Source organism: Tetrao urogallus, assembly GCF_951394365.1.
Source record: "Tetrao urogallus genome assembly, chromosome: 15".
Lineage (NCBI taxonomy): Eukaryota > Metazoa > Chordata > Aves > Galliformes > Phasianidae > Tetrao > Tetrao urogallus.
In genome coordinates, this window is record NC_136828.1 from 9,946,757 (window position 1) to 9,973,952 (window position 27,196).

The window sequence follows — 27,196 nt, forward strand, 5'->3', positions numbered from 1 at the left end:
ACCGAGGCCGCCCCGGCCCCCCCCGACCACCGTCACGGCCGGGCAGCCCCGGCCCCGCTCCCCTCACGGGCGCCGCGGCACCGCCGCCATCTTGGGCTCACATGACGCCGCGACCTCTCACCCCGCCGCCCGGAAGCGGAGCCACCGCCTCCACAGCCTTGTCTCTCTCCCGCCGTTCGGGCGCCGTCGCGGTTCTCAGACAGATTTAATCGCAAACGCGCTTTGCTTCAAGCCGTCCTGGGCCTGGAAGCGAGAGAAAACCAGAGAACGCCCTAACACTGGAGCGGCAGCGCTCCGGGGCACCATGGGAGCTGTAGTTCTCCTCGCTGCTGCGCTTTACGTCAGGTCGTAGCGGAGAGGGAAAGCGCCCCGCTTTTTGCGACAGAAATAGCGCGGGAGCGGCGGTGGCGGCGGCTGAGGGGATCGCGGCGCCGGAGGGCGGATCGCCCCGCGCCGCGCTGCTCTGAGGTCGAACCGCGCTGGGGTGGGCTGGCGGGATGTGCTGGGCCGTCCTCTGCGTGCGGGTTAAAAACTGCCTGGGAGGATGCAGGGAGCGTGATGTGGGGAGGGGATAACGTATCTGGAGCGCTGCGCTCAGCTCTGGGCCCACAGCTCTCCGTGGGGGTGGGTCTGAAAGAGCGGGTCTGGAGGGCGGGGATGGAGCGGGGACGGGCTGAAAGCTGCGGGTGTTGAGCCTGGGGAAGAGAAGGCCGCGGGGAACTCTTTATCAGAGAGTGTGGAGTCAGGGCAGAAGGAAAGGGCTTTAAACTAAAAGAGGGCTTCACTCAGAGGGCGGTGGGTTCCCCGTCCCTGGGTGTGCCGAGGCCATGGGTGGGCCCTGGGCAGCCTGAGCTGGGAGGAGCACCCAGCCCGTGGTTGGAACTGGAAAGTCTCTAAAGTCTCTTCCAACCCAACCATTCTGCAGCTTTTTAGGTTCTGTGGCATTCAGGCATTGCTCGTGGTCCTAAAGCAGGCTGTCTCCTGAACAGGGACCAGCCCAGGAGGGAGGAAGCAGCGCCATGCCTTGGTGCCGTAGGAGCTGTCACAGTTACCTGTGATGAACTTTCAAGCCAGGCTTCTTGCTAGCTGTGGGGTCAGGATGCTGCCTCAGCCTTGGCGCAGCTTCTCACGGGCTGCGGAGGGTCCAGCAGTGCAGAGGATCCGGAAGGTCCTGTGTGTAGCTGAGAAGAATGATGCTGCCCGAGGAATTGCAGATCTGCTCTCCAACAGCAGAATGCGGCGGGTAGGAATACACTACTTCTCACTTCCTCATGTGCCTGCAGATCTACCTTAGCAGGCTGAAGGTGGTCAGCTCACCAGAGCCTATGTTCACGGGCCATTCAGTTCAGTCCTGGTCTGCTATATGTCTTGTGCTGAGCTTGATACACAGCTTCTGGCTCTTTCTGACCTTGTGAGGGTACAAGAACAGATTTCATATGTGAAATGGTCAAAAACCACAGATATAGCTGGGAGTCCTGGACCCATTTTCTTTTTGCTTCAAGTCCTGTAGAATTCAGTTCCCCAGCTGTGCGCTTTCCCCAGACTTCCTTCACCAAGCATTGAGCCCAGCAGTGGGGGTTTCATTTGTTGTTCCTCACTTTGCAGTACATGTAAAAGTCTTTAGGAACTGAAACCATCTGTTGGCATGTGTTTCCCAGTCAAAAAACACTGCTTCTGCAGCATCAGCAAATATCAGGGGTGTACTGAAGTTCACGTAATAAAGCAAAGATGGTCTGTGGTTTGGAGAAGGATTCAAAGATCTCTGCTGCTGCTTTGCTTTGTGACCTTTCACCTTTTGAATAAATTACTTGATATTTTCAAGCTAAGGAACTAGACAGTGCTTCTACACCAGAATTACATTTGAATGCACAGTATTACCAAGAACCTGAGCACTGACACTCTCAATCAAGTAAGATGTTGTCATACTTCTGTAGGAAACGATGCAAATGGCCCACGTAGAAAGTTCCATAAATCTCAGGTGGGAGGGACCCAGACCTGGTGCACTGATTGTTGTTTGGAGCAGGACAGCTGTTTATCAGGAGTGGGGACTGTAACTGGCCAGCCCTGATAAACAAATTTGTCTGTTATCACCATCCACAGGGTGATAATCCCAGCATCCCCTTCAGGCTTTTTAAAATACCATTACATTGGAAAGCACCGTCTCACCGTCTCTAAAAAATGAAACAAGTAATTTCCATTGACCTCCTTTGTCTTTCTGCTTTAGGTAGTAAGCAATTTTCACTTGCCCTGTATTTCTGCGCCCTGCCATAACAGTCTGCATAAAGTGAGATGGCATGTGTTTGACTTCTGGTAGGAGCCAGAAACTTAGCAGCTTTCTTTTTCCTTCTAGAGAGAAGGGTTTTCCAAGTTCAACAAGATCTACGAATACGACTACCAGATGTTTGGCCAGGTAGAGTTTTCTTTCATTTCACTGCCGGATTGGAAAAATGCAAAACGGTAGTTATTAAAAAGCAAAACAAAATTTGTCTGAAGAAATGCATAACCAGTTTTGTCCAAAGACAAGGAAGAGTCAGGTTTTCTCTTCTTAGCTTTTCTTTCAGCTTTGTTCTGTGTTCCCACTTGTCAAAAACTTTGTTTCTTAGAATTGGAAGCTTACAAAAAATCAGGATGAAGATGCAGGTTTAGTTGCTTATGGGGAAAGGAGTGTTAAAATGAGCAGGAGAGAGGTATCACTGTTGTGTCAGTTGAGAACTGTGTCAGGATTCTGGGGCTCTGGGTAGCCTGTAGCAAAAGATGAGCACTAATTACCTTTCCCAATCTTTTGCAGAACGTTACTGTGGTGATGACATCCGTGTCAGGACACTTGCTGGCTCATGATTTCAAGCTGCCATTTCGCAAATGGTGTGTACTTACTGCATCCTCACGAGTCTGAAGCTTGTCTTCTGCTTCTGATCCTGAGCTGAGCAGGGCTGCCGTAGTCATTGTGCCACACTGCTGGAGGGAACATTTCCTTGGAGGCTGTACCTTATCAGCTGGGAGAGCCAGCGTGTCAGCTCCATACAGACATCCACAGGGAGGGGCAGTGGCACAGCGTGCTTCGAGCAGCCACACCAAGCAGCACGATAAGTAGCAAATTATTTACAGGACAGCTGAAATATTACCTCAGATTACTGTTTTCATAGTCCTAAAAACAAACAAGAAAACCCAGCAAGTTTCAATGCTGGTTAAAATACAGGAAGGCCAATCCAAGGAAATAAATTGATTTGAAAGCTGGAGCTTTTGTGTTCTTTGTTTAAGTAAAAATTTTCCTGGGAAGTGTTTTGTTCATTGTGTGTGAAACATGAGAAGCTGCTCATTTAGGGCTGCCTTCCAGATTTTCTGTTTTCTCTGTTTGCATTTTGGTTCTGTTGTTTTTGAGTAAACACAGCTCAGCATTTCACACAAATTCTTGAGTTGAAGCTCACAGTATATTATTTCTCATTCCAGTACTGAGCAGCATTTCCTCACTAGGCAGCAGTTAATGTCTGACAGTGTTTTTGTTTGTTATGCACACTGTGTATCCTCTGTTTACCAGGCATAGCTGTAACCCTCTAGCTCTCTTTGATGCTGAAATCGAGAAATATTGTCCTGAGAATTATGTGGATATTAAGGTATGTTGTTTTTAAAAGTTTTCTTGAAAGCCAGAGTTCAGAGTTTAATTCCACAAATATTACTTCAGACAAAGGGAGGATTTTACCTTTGTCCTTAACTTTAAAAAGTTTCTGGAGTTTGGCAAATTCCTCCTGGATTTTCTAGGAGTACTGCGTTGTTCTGTAACGTTGAAGTCTCCTGCTGGTATAAAATCAGAACAGTCGAGGAACAGTTACTTTGTTGAAAGTAGAAATACTGTTTCCAACAAGCTGGAACAGCTAATTGCACCCCAATTTTACAAAAAAATGACATTTTCAAGAAGCAGCCTGTGGTACAATCCAATCCAAGCACTGCTTTTTAACAGGGAGTAAATAAATGATTCATTTCTTTTGAAAGCTGCCTAATCTCCTGAGAGTTACCATTGCAAAATGTTATTGCAACAGTCCATCTCTATGGATACACGCTGCAATTCACGTTCAGTTTGTGAGTCATTCTAAAACTAAACGTCAAACCCAGTGGCCTCAGTAGGTCTCATTCAGGGCTTTTTTTCTCGCCTCAGAGAACCCTGGAACGAGAGGTGCAGCAGTGCCAGGCTCTGGTCATCTGGACCGACTGCGATCGGGAAGGAGAGAACATCGGTTTTGAGATCATTCATGTTTGCAAAGCTGGTGTGTAGAGCATCTGTTGCATCGATCTGCTTTCTGTTAAAGCCATGATGTAAGAGCTGTCGCTGCTCAGATCTAGTGCCAGGCATCATCCTCACTCTGTTGTCACTCTTAGCGTGTTCAGGTCAAATCCCTGGCTGTGGTTACGATGGATACGTGGCTCTGACACACCAGAAATACACCAATACTGTGGAAAGATACAGAATAGGTTACAGCAACACTTTCAAAGACAGCAGCAGTGTATCAGCTCATGCTTTCCACTGCTGTTTGAGTCACTCCGATTTTCTTTTTTTGTCTGATAGTAAAGCCAAACCTCCAGGTGTTCCGAGCACGTTTTTCAGAGATCACACTTCATGCTGTCAGAAGGGCCTGTGAGAATCTCACCCAACCAGATCAGAAAACCAGTGATGCTGTTGAAGTCAGGCAGGAACTGGACCTCAGGATAGGTAAGTAAACTACTTTGGAGATGAGAGCTGGCTGCTAGGCCTGAGCTGCTGCGTGTACCCTTGAAAGCAAGTGAGCAAGAGCGCAGTAAGCAGGCAGGGGACAGACAGCTTACATTCTGTCACCAACATATAGCTTATTTTTTACGAATACTTGAACTCTTAGATTGCGTTAAGAACTAGGTAGCCAGCTACCAGACTTCCTCATTTCTCAGCCAAATTCACACTGCTAGAATTCATCAAGAGCCGTTCAAAAATCATCTGGTACCGCATCTCCAACACAAGACAGTGCTCCCTGTAGTGTTCTAAATCTGATTTTGAGATCAGAATCAACTAAAGCACATCTCCTGTTCCGCTGTAAACAACACGTTTTCTTTGAAACAAGCTGTAGGTTAATAGCTCTGAAAGGCTTCTGTGAATTTTAATATTAAAATTAGGAGTAGAATTAATACTCAATTAGGGTATGAAAGAGCCCTCTGCAGTGCTGTGATTATCTTTCATTGCTGAAGTATTCAATTCTAGCATCCATTTTGTTACCTCAGGTGCTGCTTTCACCAGATTCCAGACCCTGAGGCTCCGGAAGATCTTCCCTGACATTTTGGCAGACCAGCTGATCAGCTATGGCAGTTGCCAGTTCCCAACTCTGGGGTTCGTAGTTGAGCGCTTTAAAGCCATCCAGGCCTTTGTCCCTGAAGCCTTCTATAAAATCAAAGGTATGCTGGAGGAAAACAAATGCAGTAATCCATTTTAAAGGGTTTCACGTATTTGGAGAGGAAAAAACTTCGGGGCAACTAACAAACAGTGCTGCAGCAGTGATTTCCTTTGCCATTATGATTAAGCAGAACTGGAAATGTTTCCCAGTAGTGTGGTCCCATTGCCCCTGCTGGCTTTCAACTATATTACTATGTGTAACTCTGATCTGGTTTTCAACACAGTGACACACGATCATGAAGAGGGCAATGTGGTCTTCAACTGGAAGAGGAACCGGCTCTTTAATCACACAGCGTGCCTGGTCCTTTACCACATGTGTATGGAGGTAAGAAAACTTGTCAATAGATGTATGATCTACTGGCCAAACATTCCCTGCATCCTTCTTGTTCGAGGTGCTTAAAGAACCGTCTGCGTGAACTCTTCAAGGAGATTTTGCATTTTGCTTACTCTGCATTTAGGATCCTGTTGCCACTGTTGTTGAGGTTGGAAGCAAGCCAAAGAGCAAATGGAGGCCCCTGCCCCTGGACACAGTGGTATGTTTGGACTATGCTGAAAAGACTAATCTGAAAGAAGCTTTAAACAGATATTTTACCCAGAATAGTGCACAGATGCATTTTTTTTCTGGCTCTTCCCAACACAGGAACTTGAGAAGTTGGCTTCCCGCAAACTGAAAATAAATGCAAAGGAAACCATGAGAATAGCAGAAAAACTCTATACTCAAGGGTAAGAAAGCAAGATTTGTCTTGGTAAACTAAATGATTTCAAAAATATATGACTGCTAGTCCAAAACAGAAGTCATCCTCTTGAAGTGCTCTTCTGTCTTTCTTAAGGTTTATTAGCTATCCCCGAACAGAGACCAACATTTTCCCCAAGGAGCTGAACCTCTCTGCCTTAGTACAGCATCAAACACAGGACCCCAGCTGGGGAGCATTTGCACAGAGGATCTTGGATCAGGGTGGGCCAACTCCTCGGAATGGAACCAAATCAGATCAGGCTCACCCTCCCATTCATCCCACAAAATACACAGCTAACCTGCAGGTGAGTTTAGTACTGCTTGATAAAATAGATAGAAATCTTGATAGTAGAGTTGTTAGCACAGCATCCTCACCTGAGATTCACCAATATTTCTTAATATCTTGCTAATACTAGAAGAGAGCAACTCTCCTTTATTGTTTGATAACAGGGCAATGAACAGAGACTATATGAATTCATCGTGCGCCATTTTTTGGCTTGCTGCTCTCAAGATGCCAAGGGACAAGAAACAACTGTGGAGATTGACATTGCTAACGAGCGATTCATTGCTCAAGGACTTATGATCCTGGCCCGAAATTATCTGGAAGTTTATCCTTATGAGAAGTGGAGTGACAAGGTAACATCATTGAACGACATAGATTGGACAGGCTAAAATACCTCCGTTTAAAATTGTAGATGGTTTGCACTAGTGGGAAAGCTTCCCTGCCACTTTCAGGCCCATCTACAGAATGTTCTTTGACAATTCTTAGCCCAGTGGCTGTTTCACTTAGAACTGTCTCTGCTGAAGACCTGTGCCACTTTGTTATGCCAGCTTTGGATAGATTCTTCTCTTTCTGACACCACAGCAGAGACCAGTCAGAGCTGCTCCCACACGGAGGGGATACTCACCAAGAGGAGCTGCAGTTGCTGCATTGTGGTGTCTCTGGCAGGTCTTCACTAGCTAATCCTGAGCATCCTGAGACTGGATCTCCTCCAGAACAGAGTGCTGCTATATGACTGCACCAATTTGCTGTTAGCGTGACGTGTGTCTTCAGTGGATGGTCCAGAAGGCAGTTTCAAAGAGATTCTCCTTCCCTTCAGGTTATCCCACTGTATCAGAAAGGGTCTCGCTTTCAGCCCACTACAGTGGAGATGGTGGATGGGGAAACCAGCCCTCCATTGCTCCTCACGGAAGCGGATCTCATTGCACTCATGGAGAAACATGGCATTGGTCAGTATTGGCAGTGTGGCCTTTCAGTCTTGAGAGAGCTTTGTTCATGAGCATCTCCTCTACTTCCCTAGTACTAGTTCTTTCCAGCCCTCAGAGTAGGGGATTCTCTAAACATCACTTTGGATAAGAAGTTACTTAAATATGCAGTACAGAGAGATAGTAGAAACCTGTGAGCAGCGTCCAGAGAAACCAACAAGACTGTAGTGTCTCTCCAGTACCCAAGGGGATGTGAAGTTTAGGGTCCAGGGCATATCTACATGCACTTTCTCGACCTCAGCACCAACGGGATGTAATGCCAGCATTACTCCTGGCCATAAGTTCTGTCTCCTTGTCCCTTTAGCATCTTACACTGCAGTAGGCACAAGGGAAATCTCTTCTTGGCACCTAATTTGACTCACAACCTGTCTGCTTGCAGGGACCGATGCCACTCACGCAGAGCACATTGAGACAATTAAGACACGGATGTACGTGGGGCTCACAGCAGATCAGAGGTTCCTCCCAGGCCACCTGGGCATGGGGCTGGTTGAAGGTAAGGGCAGTGCTTGTTAGAAAGAGGGCAGGTTCCTTACTTGCTTGTTCCTTTCACTTACCACGTGGTATGCTCCTCCAGGCTATGATTCCATGGGCTATGAGATGTCCAAGCCTGACCTTCGAGCCGAGCTGGAGGCTGATCTGAAGCTGATCTGCGAGGGAAAGAAAGACAAATCTCTAGTGTTGCAACAGCAAGTCCAAAAGTATAAACAAGTCTTCATTGAGGCTGTGGCCAGAGCCAACAAGTGAGTCTTTTGTCTTCGCCCTCTTCTGCTTGCTTGGCCATTCTGGCCTGGAGTAGGATCCTGACGCATTTGCTTCCTGGGGCTCTGCTCAGTGTGTGCAGGCATTCACGTAGGAAGGGTTGACTCGAAGCGTGGCATGCCATCACGAGCTGGTGCCAATTAACTGCATACTGTGGTTTACACTCTTTGAATTCAATTCAGAGATATCTGAAGGACATGAGCAAATGCTCTGGCTGCATCCATGTTGCACCCACGTCCAACCTGTTCCAGAGGCACAGTGCTAAGTTAACGTGCCTATGGAGAAGCTCAGAGGAGCTGTGCCAGAGGGCAGCAGGCATCAATTCACTGCTCGATTGCTTTCTGCAGATGAGACACATTGCATGCTCTGCTTGTTTCTCTACAGGCTGGACCAGGCCCTGGCTCAGTATTTCGGAGAAGCCACAGAAATTGCAGAGCAAGAGGAAGTCTACCCAGCAATGCCCGTTTCCATTCGGAAGTGTCCCCAGTGCAACAATGACATGGTCCTGAAGACCAAGAAGAATGGCGGGTTGGTGATCTTCCTTGTCCTAGAACACAACTTTCTGTACCTTGCTAAGTGGTGTTCATTTACCTGCTCTCTGCAGCACTGCATGAAAACTTGGGCTGCAGCTAACAAACTGCACCAGCTGTTAAAGCTATGTGGACTCTGAAACTCTTTTTCAAGTACTCTTAAAAAAAAGCTTTGCTTTGGTAACTTCTGACAGCTGAGAAAAGAGAACAGTCACTGACCGTCTTGATTTTGCGTCTTCCTCATTTGGTGCCTTCATCCCACGGCAGGTTCTATCTCAGCTGCACGGGATATCCAGCTTGTAAAACTGCTGTCTGGTTTCCTGATTTTGTGCTGGATGTGGCCAAGGACGAGAGCGTCTGTGCTGTGTGTAAACCACATCCAGTTCACAGGTGGGTCTTACCGGTCATCCCGTAGGGAAGTGCAGCCTCTCAGACATTATATGGTTAGCCATCAGGGCCAGTGACTTCCAGACTAGGTTGGGCAACAGTTTTCTGTTTCAATCTTGAAAACTGGAGCAGCATTCTCGTGGCTTGGGGATGGAGAGAAAGTGGAGGGAATTAAGGTTAACAGTAAGTACAGCAGAACTGGCAGATTTATATTCTTCCTTTCTTTTTAGACTGAAGTTTAAATTTAAGAGAGGCAGTGTTCCACCCACGATGCCCCTGGAGTTTGTTGGCTGCATTGGAGGATGCGATGAGATGCTGAAAGAGCTTCTGGACCTGAGGTACTCAAACAGATCATCCCAATCCGGACAGTCAGCCAGCCAGCAGGCCAACCAGTTGCAGGTGAACAACTCCTTTAACAGAGCAAACAGTGACAACAGGCATGTAGGAGGTACCACAAACATGGCAACAGGACATCTGCTTTACTTGAGTTCCACAAGAGCACCCAGGCCTGCTCCTTCAGCTGCTCCAGATGATGGCAGTAACGCAGTGGTGTGCAACTGTGGGAACGAAGCCATGCTGTTAACTGTGCGCAAAGAAGGGCCCAATCAAGGCAGACAGTTCTACAAATGCAGTGCCAATACCTGCAACTTTTTCCTCTGGTCTGATCAACAGTCAGAGGACAGAAGCAATGCGGCTCCGCGGGGCTCTGCACCAGCCCAGGCCTTTGGGGCAAGGGGGCCTGCAAATTCTCAGAGACCAGGAGGAAAGAGAGGCCCAGAACACTTTGGAAGCAGCAACAGCTCCAGTTCAGGAGGCAGCACAGTCTGCAGGTGCGACCAGCCAGCTGTCACACGCACGGTCCAAAAAGATGGCCCTAACAAAGGGCGGCAGTTCCACACGTGCTCAAAACCCAGAGAGCAGCAGTGCGGCTTCTTCCAGTGGGCTGATGAAAGCGTGGCTCCAGGTAAGGCTGGGCTTGGGGTAAAATTCGAGGGTTGGAGGCTGTTCTTCAAACTAAACTAAATAGACACTCCTCACACCTGCATCATGCTGTCACAGTACAGCTCTTACATTTGACAGACTTCAGGTTTGTCTTCAGAAAGCGTCAGAAGCATTATAGTATTTTAAATATTTCTTGCAACAACTGAATCTGGCTTACCTTTCTCACAGTGCTAGCAGAATAAGTTCTCATAACAGATCCACTGAGTTCTAAGCAGTAACAGAATGCTTTGCTTCTACATGCAGTGAACTTGTGCATCTGTGCATCCATGAGTTGCTGAACAAAACCCAGCATGCTTTCCAACAGCCTGTTTGAGACAGAATTCGTGCTCCCAAATTCTAGTGTTCCATTTTGAGAGATCTGTTACTGATTTGAACGGAGCTGAAGCAGCAACACCACTTTGGAGATCTTAAACCCCATTCTGTCAGGCCAAGGAAGCTGTGGTGCTTCCTCCATCCTAGTTCAGAAACTCAGTGAAGGGCCAGGCCTTGCTGAAACTTTGATCACAGCTGAGAAGCTGAGTGTGGCTGCAGTGAAAAGGTGCTGAAAGCAAACACCCATTAAAAAAGAAAACAAAACAACAATGTAAAAAGGATGCAAAAGAAAGAGCACTGACAAAAAAAAAAAGACTGTAAGCAAAATAGAGAGGCAAAGATGTGGTCTGAGAGCTCTTTAGCACCAACTTCCTTCGTAAACATTTGGCCCTAAAGGGGCAGGACTAAATTTTCAGACCTACTTTAAGAACAAGTTCTCTGGCATGTTTTGTTGCTTCTGCTTTGGCTGTAGCCTGGAGCACACAGCCAGAAAGATCAGTTTTCCCTGTTCTGTTCACACATTTCTCCAATGCTGCAAGAGAGATGGATAATATTTAAATGTTCAAACAAATCTGAAGCAAGCGTAGTTTCAGAAATAACTCGATGGGCTGCAATAGCAAAGTCCTTGATCTTCTGCCATTTTGAACCCATCATCTGTCTTCACCTTTGTGTATTTTCAAAGGCACTTAAATCCAAGTTATTTCTTTGTAGGAGCTTCTGGAGATTTCTCTTTTAACCACTTTGGGAGCAGTGGATACTCAAGGGAGTTGGGAAGTAAAGCTAAGAGACCAAGCAATCTCTCCCCAGGAGCAACGGCCAAGAAACCACGGACCTGTAGCATTTGCCACCAGCCTGGCCACACTAAGAAAACTTGTCCTCTAGATCACTGAGCCTGGATGGACATGGTTTGAGATTCTGAAAGGTCCAGGCTGTGAGCTGCTTTAGGAGCAGCGACTGCTGAAAGGATCTGGAACACAGAAACAAGTCTGTGTGGGTGCTTTCGGGAGGGCTGGCTGCTCCTGCTAAGGGTACCTTCCTCATTCATGCATTATGAGCATGGGCAGCAAGGGTTCAAACAGCTGTGAGAACTGGCTCCGCTACTGGTGTCAGCCTTTGCTTTACAACTGCTCTTGTGCTGCTCAAAATCCTCTAAACATTTCAAGGAAGTAGTTGGAAACTGTGGATCTGCAGTGAAAACAGCAGTGGATTTAGTCCACCTGCAGCTCCTGCTGTGGTAGCAGTTGTATGCAGCATTTCTGCATGAGGAAGAGCTGGATCATAGCCACTGGGACAGACCCTAGGGCTGCTCTACTCTTCTATCTCCCTGGTTTTCCACAGTGTGGAATTTTAAGTTGCCCTTCTATGTGAAGTTACCACAGCAACATTCCCCTTTCTTTTTTGTCTCTTACCTTGTCTGTGATGGAACCTGGTGCAGAGAAGATGGAGCTGGAGCTTGCCCTGAAAGGAAAGCTCAGCTGCAGTGCTTGGGAAATGCCTTCATTTTAGACTGTTCCTGAATTTGAAACTGCATTCTTGCCCAGACCTCAAGACGTGCCTTTGTGATGCTGCTAGTTAATGGAAGTTATTTTTGTCTGAGTAATAAGCTTCATATTAAAAAATCATTTAATTTTTAAATTTGATGCAGTGACATCTTGACTGTCTGATTATTTCTTCCTATTTAAAATAGTTGAGCTATTATTAAAAGCATCCACACAAATCTTTCCATTCAGTTGTTGGAACAATACAGAAGCTTTCTTGGCAGAAACTCCCTGCAGCTTTTCTTTGAGCTGTGGGTAAAACAGTTTTATCTCACCAGCTGCATTTGTTGTAGTGTTGTTGTCCAGGGAAAGACAATTGGCTGAGCCTGAAGGGAGTTTCTTGTTTCCTGCACATAGTTTAGACTGAGCTCCTTGAGAAAAAGCCAACCTACCTCCTCCCTCTGTTTGGGCTTTCTCTACATCAAAGCAAGCAGCTCCACAAAACTCCCTTGTCCTCTTCTGGCACAGGACAGTACTCAGCTGCTCCCCCAGGGCCTCCAGCGTTGCTCAGGACACTGGCAGTCCCCACAGGTCAGCACTAAGGTGATACATGAGCAGAGTGGGCAGGAGGCTGAAGCACTGCCTAGGGGGCAGCTCAGAGCGGGGGAGACCACAGCAGCATAGGTTCATTTTCAGCTCTGCACAAGAAAGAAGAGCTTTCGAGTTTACAGAAGTTCACTGCTCTCAGGCCCAGACCTATGGAGTATGGTCAAGAGAGCCTGCGTTGCATTTCTCTGTACCCCTCACTCCCACTATTAACAGCTGTAACCTAAAAATACAAACCTGACGTCTAAAATAACAGGATTAGCAGGCTTCGTAATGCAGTCAGTGAGCTGGCTAAAGCATGGCTAGAGCTGGGCAGCCTCCAAATGGCAACGGCAGCAGAAAGCATCTGCATAGCACACAGGTTTAGCATTGCTGATGGCATTTGCCGTTACCAGCTTTACTGGTTTAACCCTGGCTAGCATTCAGGCAGCTGAGCAGTTAGGGCTGCAAGCTGAACAGCAAGAGCTCAGCATCCAGACAGCACTGGATGCTTCTGCAGGCAGCAGGAGCACCGGGTGCTTTATGTGATGATCTGGAAGAGGAAGAGCAAAGCCGTGCGCCATGAGGTCCAAGCGCTGGCAAGCTGTGTGCAGGGTACAGCCAGCTGCACTGTTCCCAGGAAAGCTGCCACCCCAGGAGCACAGCTTCAGACCTTCCTACAGGACAGGAGACAAAACAGCTGAGACGAGAGAACCAGTGCACACAGCAAGGATTTATTCTCATCGCTAACACTTGGGAAGTCGCTCAAAGGAACAAACCAAGTCCTCTTCAGACTAGGAGGAAAAGCATAGTGATTTTTTTTTCCTCCTGTAAACAAGATAGTTGTAAAGAAAACTAAACCACAACAGATGCTCATGCTGAAGACCACAGGACTTCACCATCTCTACCAGTGTGCAAAAACAGCATAGCTCTTCCCATTAAATACAAGAATGTATTCCTTCACACTTGGACTACAGGCAGAAACAAAACCTACCAGCCACTCAAAGGGAAAAGAAAAAAAAACCAACAAAAAATACTCAAACAAAATAGATCTTAATGAAAAGAAGCACAAACCACACTTGACTTCTTGCAAGCACTCCGCTCTGTGCATCAATCCTGTCCTTTCCTGCCCCATACCACGATGCTTCAGGGCAACAAGACATTAAGACAGCAGCAGTACATACATGGAAAGGTCACTTGACAGGCTGGGAAGGGACACTGTGGCCCGCTAGATGGGCACTGGTGTCCACCAGGATGCTGCAGTTCCTGCAGCTAGCTGCCAGCCCATGCTGCAGCACAGCAGCTTGGAGAATGGGCCTCAGAGACCCATCCTTGGGGGCAGAGCTGACGCTGGCAGAACAGCCAGGCAGGGCTGAGCTTGGGTTGCCATTTGGTACCTGAAAAGATTTCCAAAGAGTAACCTTGCCATGGCATTACCTTGCAGCACCCAGAGCACCTCACAGCCATTGCTCAGGCTTTATTTCAGGTTGGCAACATCCCCAAGTGCAGCCCTGACAAGGAACAAGGTTCCCACCTCACCCCATGGCACTGCATGACTGAGCTCGGTGCTCACAGATGGACCCACACAGCACCCAGGATGCCACAAGTTTGTAGCAGCATCAAGAGACGAGCGTGCCCCAAGGGGCAGGGGAAGCTCCAAACCACTCAGGTCTCTGCTTGGAGCACCAGGGAGCCTAGAGTTTGGGATGGCAGGTTGGGATGGAGCAGTTCACTGGGATCCAGCAGTCAAACTTGTTCCATGTTGGTTCCCAGCAGATGGGACTTCGCTTTAGGGGCTGCATTCAATGTGGGTAAGGCAGAGCCCCGTGGCAAACAGCTTCTTACACCATCATCCATTTCTCTCAGGCACGTTTTATTCAGAAAGGAAATACTTTTGTTCATAAAGTGCAAGAACTTGGCCTCTTACCGACTAGTCAACTAGAAGCATCACAACCCAGACAGCTGAGGAACTCCCCATGATCAGGAGCTCCTGCTGCACCAGTCACTTCTCTGTCAGCAGGAGTCCTGGCTCAGACACAGCCCTGTAGAGCAGGAAGCCCATCTCCTCTATTTCCTCTTCCAGCAGCCCACAGAAAAGGTTGACTTTGGGGTTAAAGTAGCAAGGCAGGACCCCATTCTCCAGGTAGCCCACCAGCTCCTCGAGCACTTGCTGGAACCTGGTGGCAAGGCTTTCCTCTGTCCAGTCTGACTCAGTGGAACTCATGTGAAGGATGACATGTACCAAAGGGCTGCCGCTCAGCTTGCGCAGGGCAGGATGGCTCCTGCAGACACCATTCAGGATGCAGAGGCAGTGCTGCCGAGCGCCGGCGTCGCCAGCATCCAGCTCCTTCACCTTCGAGACCTCCGCCCTGCTGAAGCTCTCAAGCCAGAGGTTCTCCACCAGTCCTTCAGGAGGAGCAGCCAGAAGAACTTTGTCCTCCATTTCTACCACAGGGAAGAGGGCGATGCTCAGCTCAACCTCATCGTGTTTGACAGCCAGCCTCAGCTCCCGGGAGGCCACGAGTGGGTGGATGACTGTCCCCAGCAGGCTGCCTATGGCTGGCCAGTTGATGGAGGCCACCAACATCTTGTGGAGGGTCTCGTTGAGCACATTGGAGGAGAGGTACTGGCCCACGAGGAACCTGTCCCAGGGGCTGCGCCCACGAGGGAAATACTCCAAGTCAGTCCTTTTGACCATGCAGTACTGGGGGTTTCTCACAATGGTGTCCTCTCCTGGGATGAGGCTCCAGAGGGTGGCATCGAGGACTACTGGCAGCATGAAGTGGATGTGGTCAGCAGCAAGAGCCCCGAGGCCATCGAGCAGGGGACCGCTGAGGAAGAGGCTGCCAAAGGGCAACTCCGGGCACTTGCTCCGCAGGAAGCTCTGAAGCTCAGCACAGATGCTCCAGGCCAGCTGCTGGGCGACTGCCACTTGCTCCTCAGACATAGGGAGGTGGATGCTGTAATGTGAGAGCAGCTTCTCCTGCAGCGTGAGGCAGCGGGGAGGGCTGGACTCGGCCTGAGGAGGCTCCGGGGGCACTGGGCAGATCCTGGGTTCTGCAAGAAGGGGATGGGGCAAAGGCAGGAAGAAGTCATGGCTTTGGGCAGATCAGACAGCACATCTTCTCATGCCACAGACATAAAAAAAAAGCATGTGCTGAAGTCCCAGCTCTCAGCCTTTGGCCACGAGGCTGACTTTTCAGCCAACACAAGGCTCAATCCAAACCCAAAACCCAACAGCACCTGGTGTTACACCCCAGCTAGAGGTGGCTAAAGCCAGCTAAGCAGCAGCAACCAGACAAAACACAAACTACCAGGGTCCCTCACGAGTCTCAGTCCCACTGCTCACCCCTACGTCTGCCTGACTGCCGAGTCCTGAATCAATCCCATCCTGGGTGCGGTGCCTCAGGACCTGCCCAGCACCAGGCTGAGCTGCTTTCCTACTCAGAAAACACCGCCTTTGCAGCCAGCTGGACAAGCCAGCCTTTGTCTGCAGCAGTTCACAGGCACATCTTCCTCCCTAGACAGAGCTGACCCAAAAACCAAGCACCGTTCAACAGGAAACAAAAGCAAGGCAGCCTCTACTGCAACCAGCTGGCTGAGACACCCAGGAGTTATCAGAGGCACTGTTACTGAGGCACTGCCAAAAAAGGGGCCGCAGCTTGGGAGCCTCCCAAGAGGGAAGACACAATCGGGTCAGCTTTCCGGTCATGGAGCTAAAAATAAAGCCCAGCTCCCAGGCACAGCCTGCTAAGGTGATCTTCACCCACACGCCCTCGCCATAAGCATCACCTGGTGCTGGCGGTGGAGCCGGGGAGAGCAGGGGTTCGCTGAGGTCTTCCCTTCTCTGCTTCTTGGGAGGTTTTTGTGTTGCTTTGATCAGGGCCAAGTCCTGCCAGCTCTCCTCCAGGCTCTTCTGCTCAGCTTTGGGATCATCTTCCTCTCGAGGGCTCGTGGCTCGATCTATCAGCTGGTAGGAGAGACAGATGGAGGGGATGTGCACGTGGTCCACAAAACCCACACCTCACCCAGAGGGCAGTGGGGGCTCCACCATCCCGAGTGTGCTGAGAGGGGGGGCTGCAGCCCCCAAATGGCCTCGCTCACATAGAGGGCTGTTCTAGCTGCTGCTGTTCCAGCTGCTGCTGTTCCAGCTGCTGCTGTTCATGCAAACACAAGGAATGCTACGGATGCAGGGGGAAAGCCCCGAGACACCCTTTACAGAAGGCTGCTATTGCTGGAAGAGCAAAGAGACCGAGGGACCGCAGGGAAAACCAGCACAGATGAATTGTTCTCTTGGCAGCACTTCCCAGCCCAGAGCAGAGCACAGCGCACACATGGGGTAACAGTCACCCACAGCTCTTCTACAGGTGAACAGCAACGGTTTGAGAGACTCAAAGATGCACACAAGCTTCCAACGGATTTAACAATGAGAACAACGAGGCGCCTTTCTGAAACGTGATGCAGCACATCGCCCCGTGCAGCGCTTGGGGATCCCCCCAGCCTCACCCGTTTGACGGCCAGCGTGGCGATGGCGAGCACGGCCGCGCCGCTGACGCCCAGCACCAGCCTGGCGTTGGCCAGCAGCAGATCGAGGACGCCGCCCAGCCCGCCGTCGTCCCGCCGTTTGCCCCGCTGCTGCGCGAACTCAGCCATGGTCACCTGCGGGAGGGAAGAGGAACGGTGCGCCGTAATCCGACAGCGGGAAGCCGGCTCCCCAAAGCCACCCGGCGCGGAACGGCGATGGGGTGAAGGCGGAGGGGCCGGCAGGACGCGAGATCCCAGGGCAGCCGGACCCCCCCAGCCGACCTTCAGGCCCAGGGCTCCCGCCGTGACCGGCTGCGGCGGTGGCGCCGGGCCGGACCGAGGGTCACCCGGTAAGGCTCCGGCCGCCTCGCCCCGCCGTTAAGCAGCGCCCGCCGACATGCGGGGCGGCGCCGGCAGACGAGGACGGGACGAGGGGCCGCACCGGTACCCCGGAAGGGGCCGGGTACATACAGCCCCCTTCACCGAGCTGCCAAGGGCAGACAAAGGCGGGACAGCGAACACCGGAGGGTCGGGTACGGCCGAGGGTCACCTCCCCTCCTCGCTCCGACTGTACCGAACTCCCCCCCCCCCCCGCACCGGGATCTCCCCACAGCCCGCCCTCCCCCCCCCCACTTACCGCTGCTCCCAGCGGGGCGGCCCAGCAGCCCGTGCTGGCGCGCCGGCGCGCCCGCGAGTCGCGGCGCAGCCAATCAATGCAGCGCTCGTCGGCCCCGCCTCCAATCAGCGTCAGCGCAGGGCGGGGCGGGGCGGGGCGGTGGGGCGGTGTCGCGTCCCGCCGGGTTCCCCGCAGCCATGGCGGCCACCGGGGTGCTGCCCTTCGTCCGCGGCGTCGACCTCAGCGGTAACGACTTCAAGGTGCGAGGGGAGCGCCGGGAGCGGTATCCGGACTAGGGGCGGGGTGCGGGGAGAGTCGGGGGCAGTGCCGTAGTGCCGGGAGGGGCAGTCAGGCCTGTCCGCTCCCCGCCAGGCCCGGAGATCCCGGAGGTCCTCGCGTAGGGCCGATCAGTCCAAGCCCTGGTCGTGGTCCTGGCCCCAGGGGCGCCTAGCAGACCCTGCTGTATGAGGGGGACTTCGGGACACCCGCTCCTGGGACCCTGGAAAGCCGGGAGGTGTCAGCCCCCAATCCTTGTCCAGTAGGGCCAGGTGATGTCATCCCTAAGTCCCAGTCCTGTACGGTTGGGTGACCTCAGTCCCCAGATCCCAATCCCATAAGGCTGGATGATCCCATCCTTAAATCCCATTCCTGGGGGGCTGGGTGATCTCCCAGTCCCCAGTGCCATAGTGCTGGGTGATCTGTCCCTCAGCGGCCCTACAGCACCAGCCCTGTCTCTCCATTGTCACCCCACGGATCACGCTGTTCTCTCACCCTCATGCCCTCCCAGGGTGGCTACTTCCCAGAGCATGTGAAGGCGATGACCAGCCTGCGCTGGCTGAAGCTGAACCACACAGGGCTCTGCTACCTGCCCGAGGAGCTCGCTGCCCTGCAGAAGCTGGTGAGCAGGCAGGGGATGGGGCTCTTGGGGGGGCTGCGGAGCCAAGAACCTGCTGTCTGACTGCCTCATGTGCCAGCGTCTAATAATAGGGCTGAGCGAGGAAGTGTGGTTGAAATTGGATGCAAGAGTTGTTAGGAAAGGGGCTGAGACAGGGGTGTGCTGGGTTTCACCTTGTTTTCTTAGCAAACCAGACCAGAAACCACACTTTCTTCCTCTGCCTGTTAATAGAAGGAAAGGGTGAAAGTTTACGGGGAGAATTAAGGGTTTGGGCTCTTTTAGCAAAGGAAAAAAAAAAAGAAAAAAAAAAAAAGCAGTAGCCAGCAGCTGCCTGGCATTGTTCACTGGCAGCTCTGTGCCTAGCCTTTGGTGGAGCCCATGGTTGAGCTTTGCTCTGGTGGTGTTATGGACATGCTGGGGGCTCCCAGCCAGTTTGGGACCACAGCAGCCCTATGCGAGTCAGGGCTGAACTCTGCTCCCCTCACTGCTCACTGGGGCTTTGTCCTGCTTCCCTGCAGGAGCACCTGTCCGTCAGCCACAACAGCCTTACCACGCTTCACGGCGAGCTGTCCAGCCTGCCCTGCCTCCGGGTGAGTGTCCCATTGTGCATCCCATGCAACGGGGATGCTGTCCCCAAGCATCTCTTGGCCACACAAGGGTGGCCACTGGTCCTCCTGAGGGGCTCAGCAGGTTGCTGGAACCAGGCTGCAGTCATTTCTTTCTGTCCGCTTTGAAGGCGATCGTGGCACGTGCAAACAGCCTGAAGAACTCAGGAGTCCCCGATGACATCTTCCAGCTGGAGGACCTCTCGGTGCTGGTAAGTGCTGAGTCTTCATGCTGTCCTGCTCATTTGTGCCCTTCGAAGACACACGTGGGACTGAAGAGCATCTGGAGCGTGGTCCCAAAGATGCCCCATGGTCCTTGGGGGTGGGTGGCAACTGTGGGATGGAGGACCCATCCCAGGACTGGGGATGATGCTCGCTTTCGTCCCCCAGGACCTGAGCCGCAATGATCTGACTGAGTGTCCCCGGGAGCTGGAGAATGCCAAGAACATGCTGGTGCTCAACCTGGGCCACAACAGGTGGGGCTCCTGGCAGCACAACTCCCCCGACCACAAACACCTCCACCTGTCACCTCCACTCCCCACTTTACTCTGGATCCCCCTCTCTGGGTTGGATTCAGTGCACATCCAGGGCCACCCTGAAGGTTCCCATGTCCCTGCAGCATCGAGACCATCCCCAACCAGCTTTTCATCAACCTCACGGACCTGCTCTACCTTGACCTGAGCAACAACAAGCTGGAAAGCCTCCCGCCACAGATGAGACGGCTGGTGCACCTCCAGACCCTCATCCTCAATGACAACCCCCTGCTGCACGCACAGCTCCGGTATGGCTCCATTTTGTGGCTAGTTCCCAAGATACTGGAGCCACGCTGGGCCATGCCCTGATGCTGTCTCTGCCACACAGGCAGCTCCCAGCAATGACAGCTCTGCAGACCCTGCACCTCCGGAACACACAGCGCACGCAGAGCAACCTGCCCACCAGCCTGGAGAGCCTGGTCAACCTGGCAGGTAGGGCTGCATTGAGGCATTGCGTCGGGGCTGTCCTGGTGTGTGTCCTGCTGACCTCAGCCCCGTTTGTTCCCCAGATGTGGACCTGTCCTGCAACAACCTCAGCCGTGTTCCTGAGTGCCTCTACACACTGGGCAGCCTGCGGCGCCTCAACCTCAGCAGCAACCAGATCGCCGAGCTGTCCCTCTGCATCGACCAGTGGACACAGCTGGAGACCCTCAACCTGTCCCGCAATGAGCTCACCTCCCTGCCTGTGCGTGTCATCCCCATTCCTCCGTCGTGTCCCCACCCCTCCATCGTGTCCCTGCTGTGGCTGTGGTGCCAGATCTCACCCCACCACCTCCCCCCCTTCCTTCCCCAGTCGGCCATCTGCAAGCTGACCAAGCTGAAGAAGATGTACCTCAACTCCAACAAGCTCGACTTTGATGGGATCCCCTCAGGCATTGGCAAGCTCTCCAACCTGGAGGAGTTCATGGCAGCCAACAACAACCTGGAGCTCATCCCTGAGAGCTTGTGCAGGTAGGGGGCAGCCCCCAGCCAGATTTGCACTGTCCCCAAGAGGGGACACGTGGAGCTGGGAGGTGACAGGGGTGGAGGGTCCTGAAGAATGCAACCCTGGCCCAGCCCTATCTCAGCATCCCCCTACCTTACAGGTGCTCCAAGTTGCGGAAGCTAGTGCTGAACAAGAACCGCTTGGTGACGCTGCCAGAGGCCATCCACTTCCTGACAGATGTGGAGGTGAGAGCCCACGCCCTGGGGTGAGGGCAAGGCACCGCCTGCAGCCTGGCACGTGGCCCCCCATCACCTCCCCAAAGCTTGCAGTGCTCTGAGCTCTCCCATCCTACCTCACATCCTTGGTGTCTCCATGCCTCGGAGCACTGAGGTCTCCCATCCCCTTGGCAGGTCCTGGATGTGCGCGAGAACCCCAACCTGGTGATGCCCCCGAAGCCAGCAGAGCGGACGTCGGAGTGGTACAACATCGACTTCTCTCTGCAGAACCAGCTCCGCCTGGCCGGAGCCTCACCAGCCACCGTGGCAGCCGCTGCAGCAGGCAAGTAGACGAGGAGGCATGGCTCTGAGCCATGCCTGGTGGGTCCCACTGCCTCTCACCCCATCCCATTGTCCCCAGGGAGCAGCACCAAGGACCCGCTGGCCCGCAAGATGCGTCTGCGGCGGCGCAAGGACTCAGCCCAGGATGACCAAGCCAAGCAGGTGCTGAAGGGGATGTCAGATGTGGCCCAGGAGAAGAACAAGAAGATAGAGGTAGGTCTGCATCCAGCCTTGTCCCACCACCAGAGTGTCCCATCCCAGTGTCACCACCAGGGTGACCCATCCCTGTCCCTGCAGGAGAGTGGTGAAGCAAAGGCACCGGACCTGAAGGCACGCCGCTGGGACCAGGGCCTGGAGAAGCCACAGTTGGACTACTCAGAGTTCTTCAGTGAAGATGTGGGGCAGCTGCCCGGCCTCAGCATCTGGCAGATCGAGAACTTCGTGCCCACACTGGTGGATGATGCCTTCTATGGGAAGTTCTATGAGGCCGACTGCTACATCGTGCTTAAGGTACACGAAGGGAGCGGGGATCACTGTGTCCCCGGGACTTTTGGCAGCCCTTCTCACACCCTGTCCCTCCACAGACCTTCCTGGACGAGAACGGCTCCCTCAGCTGGGAGATCTACTACTGGATCGGGCAGGAGGCCACCCTAGACAAGAAGGCCTGCTCTGCCATCCACGCCGTCAACCTGCGTAACTACCTGGGGGCCGAGTGCCGCTGCATCCGTGAGGAGATGGGGGATGAGAGCGATGAGTTCCTCCAGGTGAGGCTATCTCAGTGCTCCCCCACAGCCCCCAGCCTTCCATTCCCCACCCTCATCCCCTGTTCTTTGCCCTCAGGTTTTTGATAATGACATCTCCTACATCGAGGGCGGCACAGCCAGCGGGTTCTTCACTGTTGAGGACACACAGTATGTCACCAGGTAGGGCAGGGGGCAGGCAGTTGGGAGGGGGTACACACAGGGCAGGTGGTGCCTCGTATTCAACCATGGCCGTCTCTCTCTTCCAGGCTGTACCGTGTCTATGGGAAGAAGAACATCAAGCTGGAGCCAGTGGCACTGAAAGGGACATCCCTAGACCCCCGGTGAGCAGGGAAAGAGTGAGGGGACATACGGGACCCTAAAAAGGGACAGGGAGCCAGGTCCAAGCCAAGACAGAGTGGCTGCAGCTTTAGGGTAGAAATGAGCTGCCTTTCTGTAAGACCAGGGATTCAACCCTTGCGTGGGGAGGACGGTGGTGCATCCTGCTCCCTTCCTCACCTGCTCTGTGTCTGTGTTCTCCAGCTTTGTCTTCCTCCTGGACCACGGCCTGGAGCTTTATGTATGGCGGGGCAGCCAGGCCACGCTGAGCAGCACCACCAAGGCCAGGTAGGGGCTGGGAACCTAGGCTGGGGAGCCAGGGTAGTGGGGAGCCCACCTCACCCCAGGCTCCCACAGGCTCTTCGCTGAGAAGATCAACAAGAACGAGCGCAAGGGCAAAGCAGAGATCACACTGCTCTGCCAGGGCCAGGAGAGCCCTGAGTTCTGGGAGGTGCTGGGGGGGCAGCCCGAGGAGATCCAGCCCTGTGTTCCCGATGACTTCCAGCCCCACAAGCCCAAGCTGTACAAGGTGAGGAGCTGCCACCCTCTGTGGGATCATCACTATGCCATGGCCATCCTCACCCTGTGTCCGTTTTCTGTGCAGGTTGGCTTGGGGCTGGGTTACCTGGAGCTGCCCCAGATCAACTACAAGTTGTCTGTAGAGCACAAGAAGAGGCTGAAGGCTGATCTGATGCCTGAGATGCGCCTGGTAGGGCATGGGATGGGGTGGGGTGGAGGGGGGGTCTCTTGTTTTGACCTGAACATGAAATGGGTTCTGCTCTCTCCCTGCTCCAGCCGTGCTCTAGGGCAGGCTCAACCACTGGTATCCTGGGTGCAGGATGTTCTGCTTGTTTCAGTTGGCCTTGAAGAGTTTTCCAGCCTGGGAAAAGCTCAGGAGGTACCTGACCGTCTCTTCACTTTGTGTCCCTAGCTGCAGAGCCTGCTGGACACCAAGAATGTGTACATCCTGGACTGCTGGTCTGATGTCTTTATCTGGATTGGGAGGAAGTCGTCACGGCTGGTGCGAGCAGCGGCACTGAAGCTGAGCCAGGAGCTGTGTGGGATGCTGCACCGCCCCAAGCACGCCATGGTCACACGGAACCTGGAGGGCACCGAGTGCCAGGTGGGGGGACACAGATCTGAAGGGCAGAGATGGGGTTGCACCTGGGGCCTTCTGCTCCCTCTCCTCACCTCACATCTTCCGTGTTTAGGTGTTCAAATCCAAGTTCAAGAACTGGGATGATGTCCTGCAAGTGGACTACACCCGCAATGCTGAGAACGTGCTGCAGGAGGGCAGCCTGGCTGGCAAGGTGCGCAAGGACGCCGAGAAGAAGGACCAGATGAAGGCTGACCTCACCGCGCTCTTCCTGCCCCGGCAGCCCCCCATGCCCCTGAATGAGGTAGGGCTGGGGATGCCCCACACGTCCCCCATGGCGGCAGCAGGCCCGGAGCTCCATGAGCTGACCGAGCACGTGGGGATTTGCAGGCAGAGCAGCTGATGGAGGAGTGGAATGAGGACCTGGACGGAATGGAGGGCTTCGTGCTGGAGGGCAAGAAATTTGCACGGCTGCCTGAGGAGGAGTTTGGCCACTTCCACACACATGACTGCTACGTCTTCCTCTGCAGGTGAGCCAGTTTGTCCTTTCTGGGGTTGCTGAGCCCCTGTGTCCCCCATTGCCCTGCCCAGATTCCCCCCTCACCCCTGTCCCCGCACTCAGATACTGGGTGCCAGTAGAATATGAGGAGGAGGAGGAGAAGAAAAAGAAGACTGAAGGCAAAGAGGAAGAGGAGGGTGAGGAAGAAGAGGAGGAGAAACAACCTGAAGAAGACTTCCAGTGCATCGTATACTTCTGGCAGGGCCGCGAGGCCTCCAACATGGGCTGGCTCACCTTTACCTTCAGCCTGCAGAAGAAGTTTGAGAGTCTCTTCCCTGGCAAGCTAGAGGTGAGAGCCTGTGCTGGGATCTCCTGTACTGCCAACAGGGAACTGCTCCCTAAGCCAGCCCAGAAAGCCCCAGCCCCAAGGATCCCCCTGTCCACACCTGGAGGAGGAATATGGGGTCATTCTGCTTGGCCTCGCTGCTCCCCTGTCCCTTATCTCCCCCTGGACAGAGGGCAGGGGGTGACAGTTGAAATGGTTGCACAGAGGTGCCAGCAGCCACTCGCACACCTGGAGCTTGGGGTTGTGTTGGGGGCCCCGTGCCCCTGCTGACACCCACCTCGCCCAGGTGGTGCGCATGACCCAGCAGCAGGAGAACCCCAAGTTCCTGTCACACTTCAAGAGGAGGTTTGTCATCCACCGGGGCAAGCGGAAGGAGAAGGCCAGCCCACCCCAGCCCAGCCTGTACCACATCCGCACCAACGGTGGAGCCCTCTGCACCAGGTCTGCGCCTCCCCCCAACCTGTTGGTGCTGCCCAGGAATGCTGGGGGACCACAGCTCCTGACTGTGCCTCGTGGGCTTCTCTTCTAGGTGCATCCAGATCAACACGGACGCTGGGCTGCTCAACTCTGAGTTCTGCTTCATTCTCAAGGTACTGCCTGAGGCTGAGCATCCTCCCCCAGCAACAAGGCTCAGCCACACATCCCCAACCCCAACGTTCTGCTTTCCCCAGGTCCCATTTGAAAGCACAGACAACCAGGGTATTGTCTACACCTGGGTGGGCCGAGCTGCTGACCCTGACGAGGCCAAGCTGGCTGAGGACATCATGAACAACATGTTTGATGACTCCTACAGCAAGCAGGTGACAGGATTGGGGCTGCTGGGCTCAGCACCAACTTACCTGAGAGCAGTGAGGGATGGAGGAACTCAGCCTTGACACTACCCTTGTTCTCACAGGTGATCAACGAGGGAGAAGAGCCTGAAAACTTCTTCTGGGTGGGTATTGGGAGCCAGAAACCTTATGATGAAGATGCTGAATACATGAAGCACTCCCGGCTCTTCAGGTGGGTTCTGGCCCAGGATGTGCTTGTCCCATTCCTTGTCCTACAGTGACACACCAGCCTTCTCTAGGACCTTTTGCCTCTGGGCTCCCCAAGACGGGCAAAGCCTCTCTCCCCACTGTCTGTCTATCCCTGGGCACCCTGTGGCCCAAACAACTTCTCTATCACTGAGTGATGACGACTTTGTGCCACTGATGCGCTCTCCTCTGGCTCCCCTTTAGGTGCTCCAACGAGAAGGGTTATTTTGCCGTGTCAGAGAAGTGTTCTGATTTCTGCCAGGATGACCTGGCTGATGATGACATCATGCTGCTGGACAACGGGCAGGAGGTGAGCGGGGTGTGGGGCTGCACGGTGCCCCCCCAGACCCACAGCTGAGCCCATCTGCACATCCTTCCACAGGTTTACATGTGGGTGGGCACCCAGACCAGCCAGGTGGAGATCAAGCTGAGCCTCAAAGCGTGCCAGGTAAGGCCCTGCGTGCTGAACTCGGGCACCTTCATCCCCCCTCGGGTCTCTCTCCCGTTCCTCGCGGGCTCTGATTGCGTCCCATGCCCCAGGTCTACATCCAGCACATGCGCTCCAAGGACCCCACGCGGCCCCGCAAGCTGCGGTTGGTGCGGAAAGGCAACGAGCCCTGGCCCTTCACCCGCTGCTTCCACGCCTGGAGTGTCTTCCGCAAGCCCCCAGCATAAGGGCCTGGGGGAGTGGAACAGCCCACACTGAACCCCCCCAGCATTCTGCACCACTCATGCCTGCGCTCAACCGCTGGATCCGCTTCTCTCTGAACTGGGGCCAGAGGGAGGCACTGGGTCCCTGTCCTCCCTTCTCCCAGCTCCTTCCCCTCTTCAGGGGCACATGGGGCAGTGCAGGGCCCTGCCTCCGGCCTGCTCAGGGAAATTGCTGCTCCAAGGCAGCAACAAGCTTCCTGCAGCTGGGGAGCAGGGGGAGGATGCTTTGCTAAAGAGCACCGGGGGATTAGCGAGGGGCTCTCACCTTTTTTTGTGGTCCTGAAGAGATAGGACCAACCCCAAACAAGGCTGGCCTATCAGTATCATATCAATAAAGGCTGCATTGTCACCATGCAATCATGCCAGGCTCTGACTGTGCTCCTCTGGATCCCACATGGGGGCACAGCAACCTCCCCACCCCAAGCCCATCCTGTGTTGCTGGCCCCAGGCAGCCGAGGTCCCCCAACACCCCACATGCTGGCAGTTGATATTAAATGCTTTATTTTCAATATTAAAAACCAGTATTTTTAATAACTAAACAATGCTAAATTCATCTTACCAAAAAAAAAAAAAAAAAAAAAAAAAAAAAGAGGGGAGGGGGGTGGGATTTCTACCAGGGACACTACAGCCCCAGCCAGGGCAGGGCCTGCGGCAGCGCTGCCTCTCCCGGCCCCCCCCTGGCCCAGACCAGACGTACCGCAAATGAGAGTTGGGGGCCAAAAAAGGGCCCTGGGAATCCCCACAATGAGATGGGCGGGCACCAGGCTGAGCCCCGCAGGGACACAGACACACCTACAGCCCCTGCAGAGATGGGGAGCCCAGCAGGGATTTGGCACAGTGACACCCCCAGGGAATGGCAGGGAGTTGCACAGGGCTGGGAGCCGGCATCGTGCCCCTGCCCTCCCCGTCCCCCAGCACGATCCCATCCCAAACCCACCCATGGCAGGAATGAAGTGTCAGAAAGGAGCAGCAGGCAGGGAGCCCAGCCTGGAGAATAGCCCTTGGAGAAACCACTATGAGAAAAAGGCCACCTGTGACAACCCCCCTCCCCGAGCCCTGCAGCACCCAGCTGGGGAGCAGCAGAAAGACAGGAGGGTCCCAGGAAGGGGACAGTCCCCATGTGGCAGCCCGGACCCTGGTGGCACTCAGAGGAGGGGCTGTAAACTGCAGGGAGCCGGGCATGTAAACAGAGACAGGGGTCTGGGGGGGCCGTGCTGGGGGATCCCAGCCCCCCACTTTGTTCTGTGCCTCCCCTCAGGGACCAAAACCAAGAGGCACATTGGGGGGGGGGGCAAAAGCCATCACAGCCTTCCTTCCCTCCCCACCAGCAGC

The 27,196-nt window shown here is 53.5% G+C and overlaps 3 protein-coding genes across 3 annotated transcripts; 2 read left to right on the forward strand and 1 right to left on the reverse strand.

Annotated features, from left to right (window-relative positions):
- Positions 1-1,057: 1,057 nt before the first annotated feature.
- On the forward strand, positions 1,058-11,289 carry TOP3A (DNA topoisomerase III alpha; the record flags this gene model as incomplete). The annotated part of the gene is made up of 19 exons (XM_079542933.1): positions 1,058-1,243; positions 2,351-2,410; positions 2,789-2,862; positions 3,536-3,611; positions 4,151-4,259; positions 4,559-4,702; positions 5,242-5,412; positions 5,635-5,735; positions 5,869-5,943; positions 6,051-6,133; positions 6,241-6,448; positions 6,594-6,779; positions 7,244-7,373; positions 7,789-7,902; positions 7,984-8,149; positions 8,553-8,696; positions 8,966-9,088; positions 9,316-10,049; positions 11,111-11,289. 19 exons carry the CDS (start codon positions 1,058-1,060, stop codon positions 11,287-11,289), a joined length of 3,063 nt encoding a protein of 1,020 aa, XP_079399059.1.
- Positions 11,290-14,464: 3,175 nt separating this feature from the next.
- On the reverse strand, positions 14,465-17,115 carry MIEF2 (mitochondrial elongation factor 2; the record flags this gene model as incomplete). Its single annotated transcript, XM_079543140.1, has 3 exons — positions 14,465-15,519; positions 16,255-16,432; positions 16,969-17,115. 3 exons carry the CDS (start codon positions 17,113-17,115, stop codon positions 14,465-14,467), a joined length of 1,380 nt encoding a protein of 459 aa, XP_079399266.1.
- A 684-nt stretch (positions 17,116-17,799) lies between these two features.
- On the forward strand, positions 17,800-25,828 carry FLII (FLII actin remodeling protein; the record flags this gene model as incomplete). The annotated part of the gene is made up of 30 exons (XM_079542717.1): positions 17,800-17,862; positions 18,390-18,500; positions 19,016-19,087; positions 19,234-19,314; positions 19,493-19,578; positions 19,722-19,883; positions 19,964-20,067; positions 20,145-20,320; positions 20,429-20,586; positions 20,721-20,805; positions 20,971-21,122; positions 21,201-21,330; positions 21,415-21,627; positions 21,702-21,881; positions 21,958-22,040; positions 22,127-22,201; positions 22,401-22,484; positions 22,554-22,725; positions 22,801-22,905; positions 23,128-23,319; positions 23,408-23,596; positions 23,683-23,822; positions 23,915-24,140; positions 24,424-24,578; positions 24,667-24,727; positions 24,809-24,937; positions 25,033-25,139; positions 25,358-25,463; positions 25,536-25,601; positions 25,694-25,828. The coding sequence occupies 30 exons, from the start codon at positions 17,800-17,802 to the stop codon at positions 25,826-25,828; spliced, it is 3,798 nt and encodes a 1,265-aa protein (XP_079398843.1).
- Positions 25,829-27,196: the final 1,368 nt, after the last annotated feature.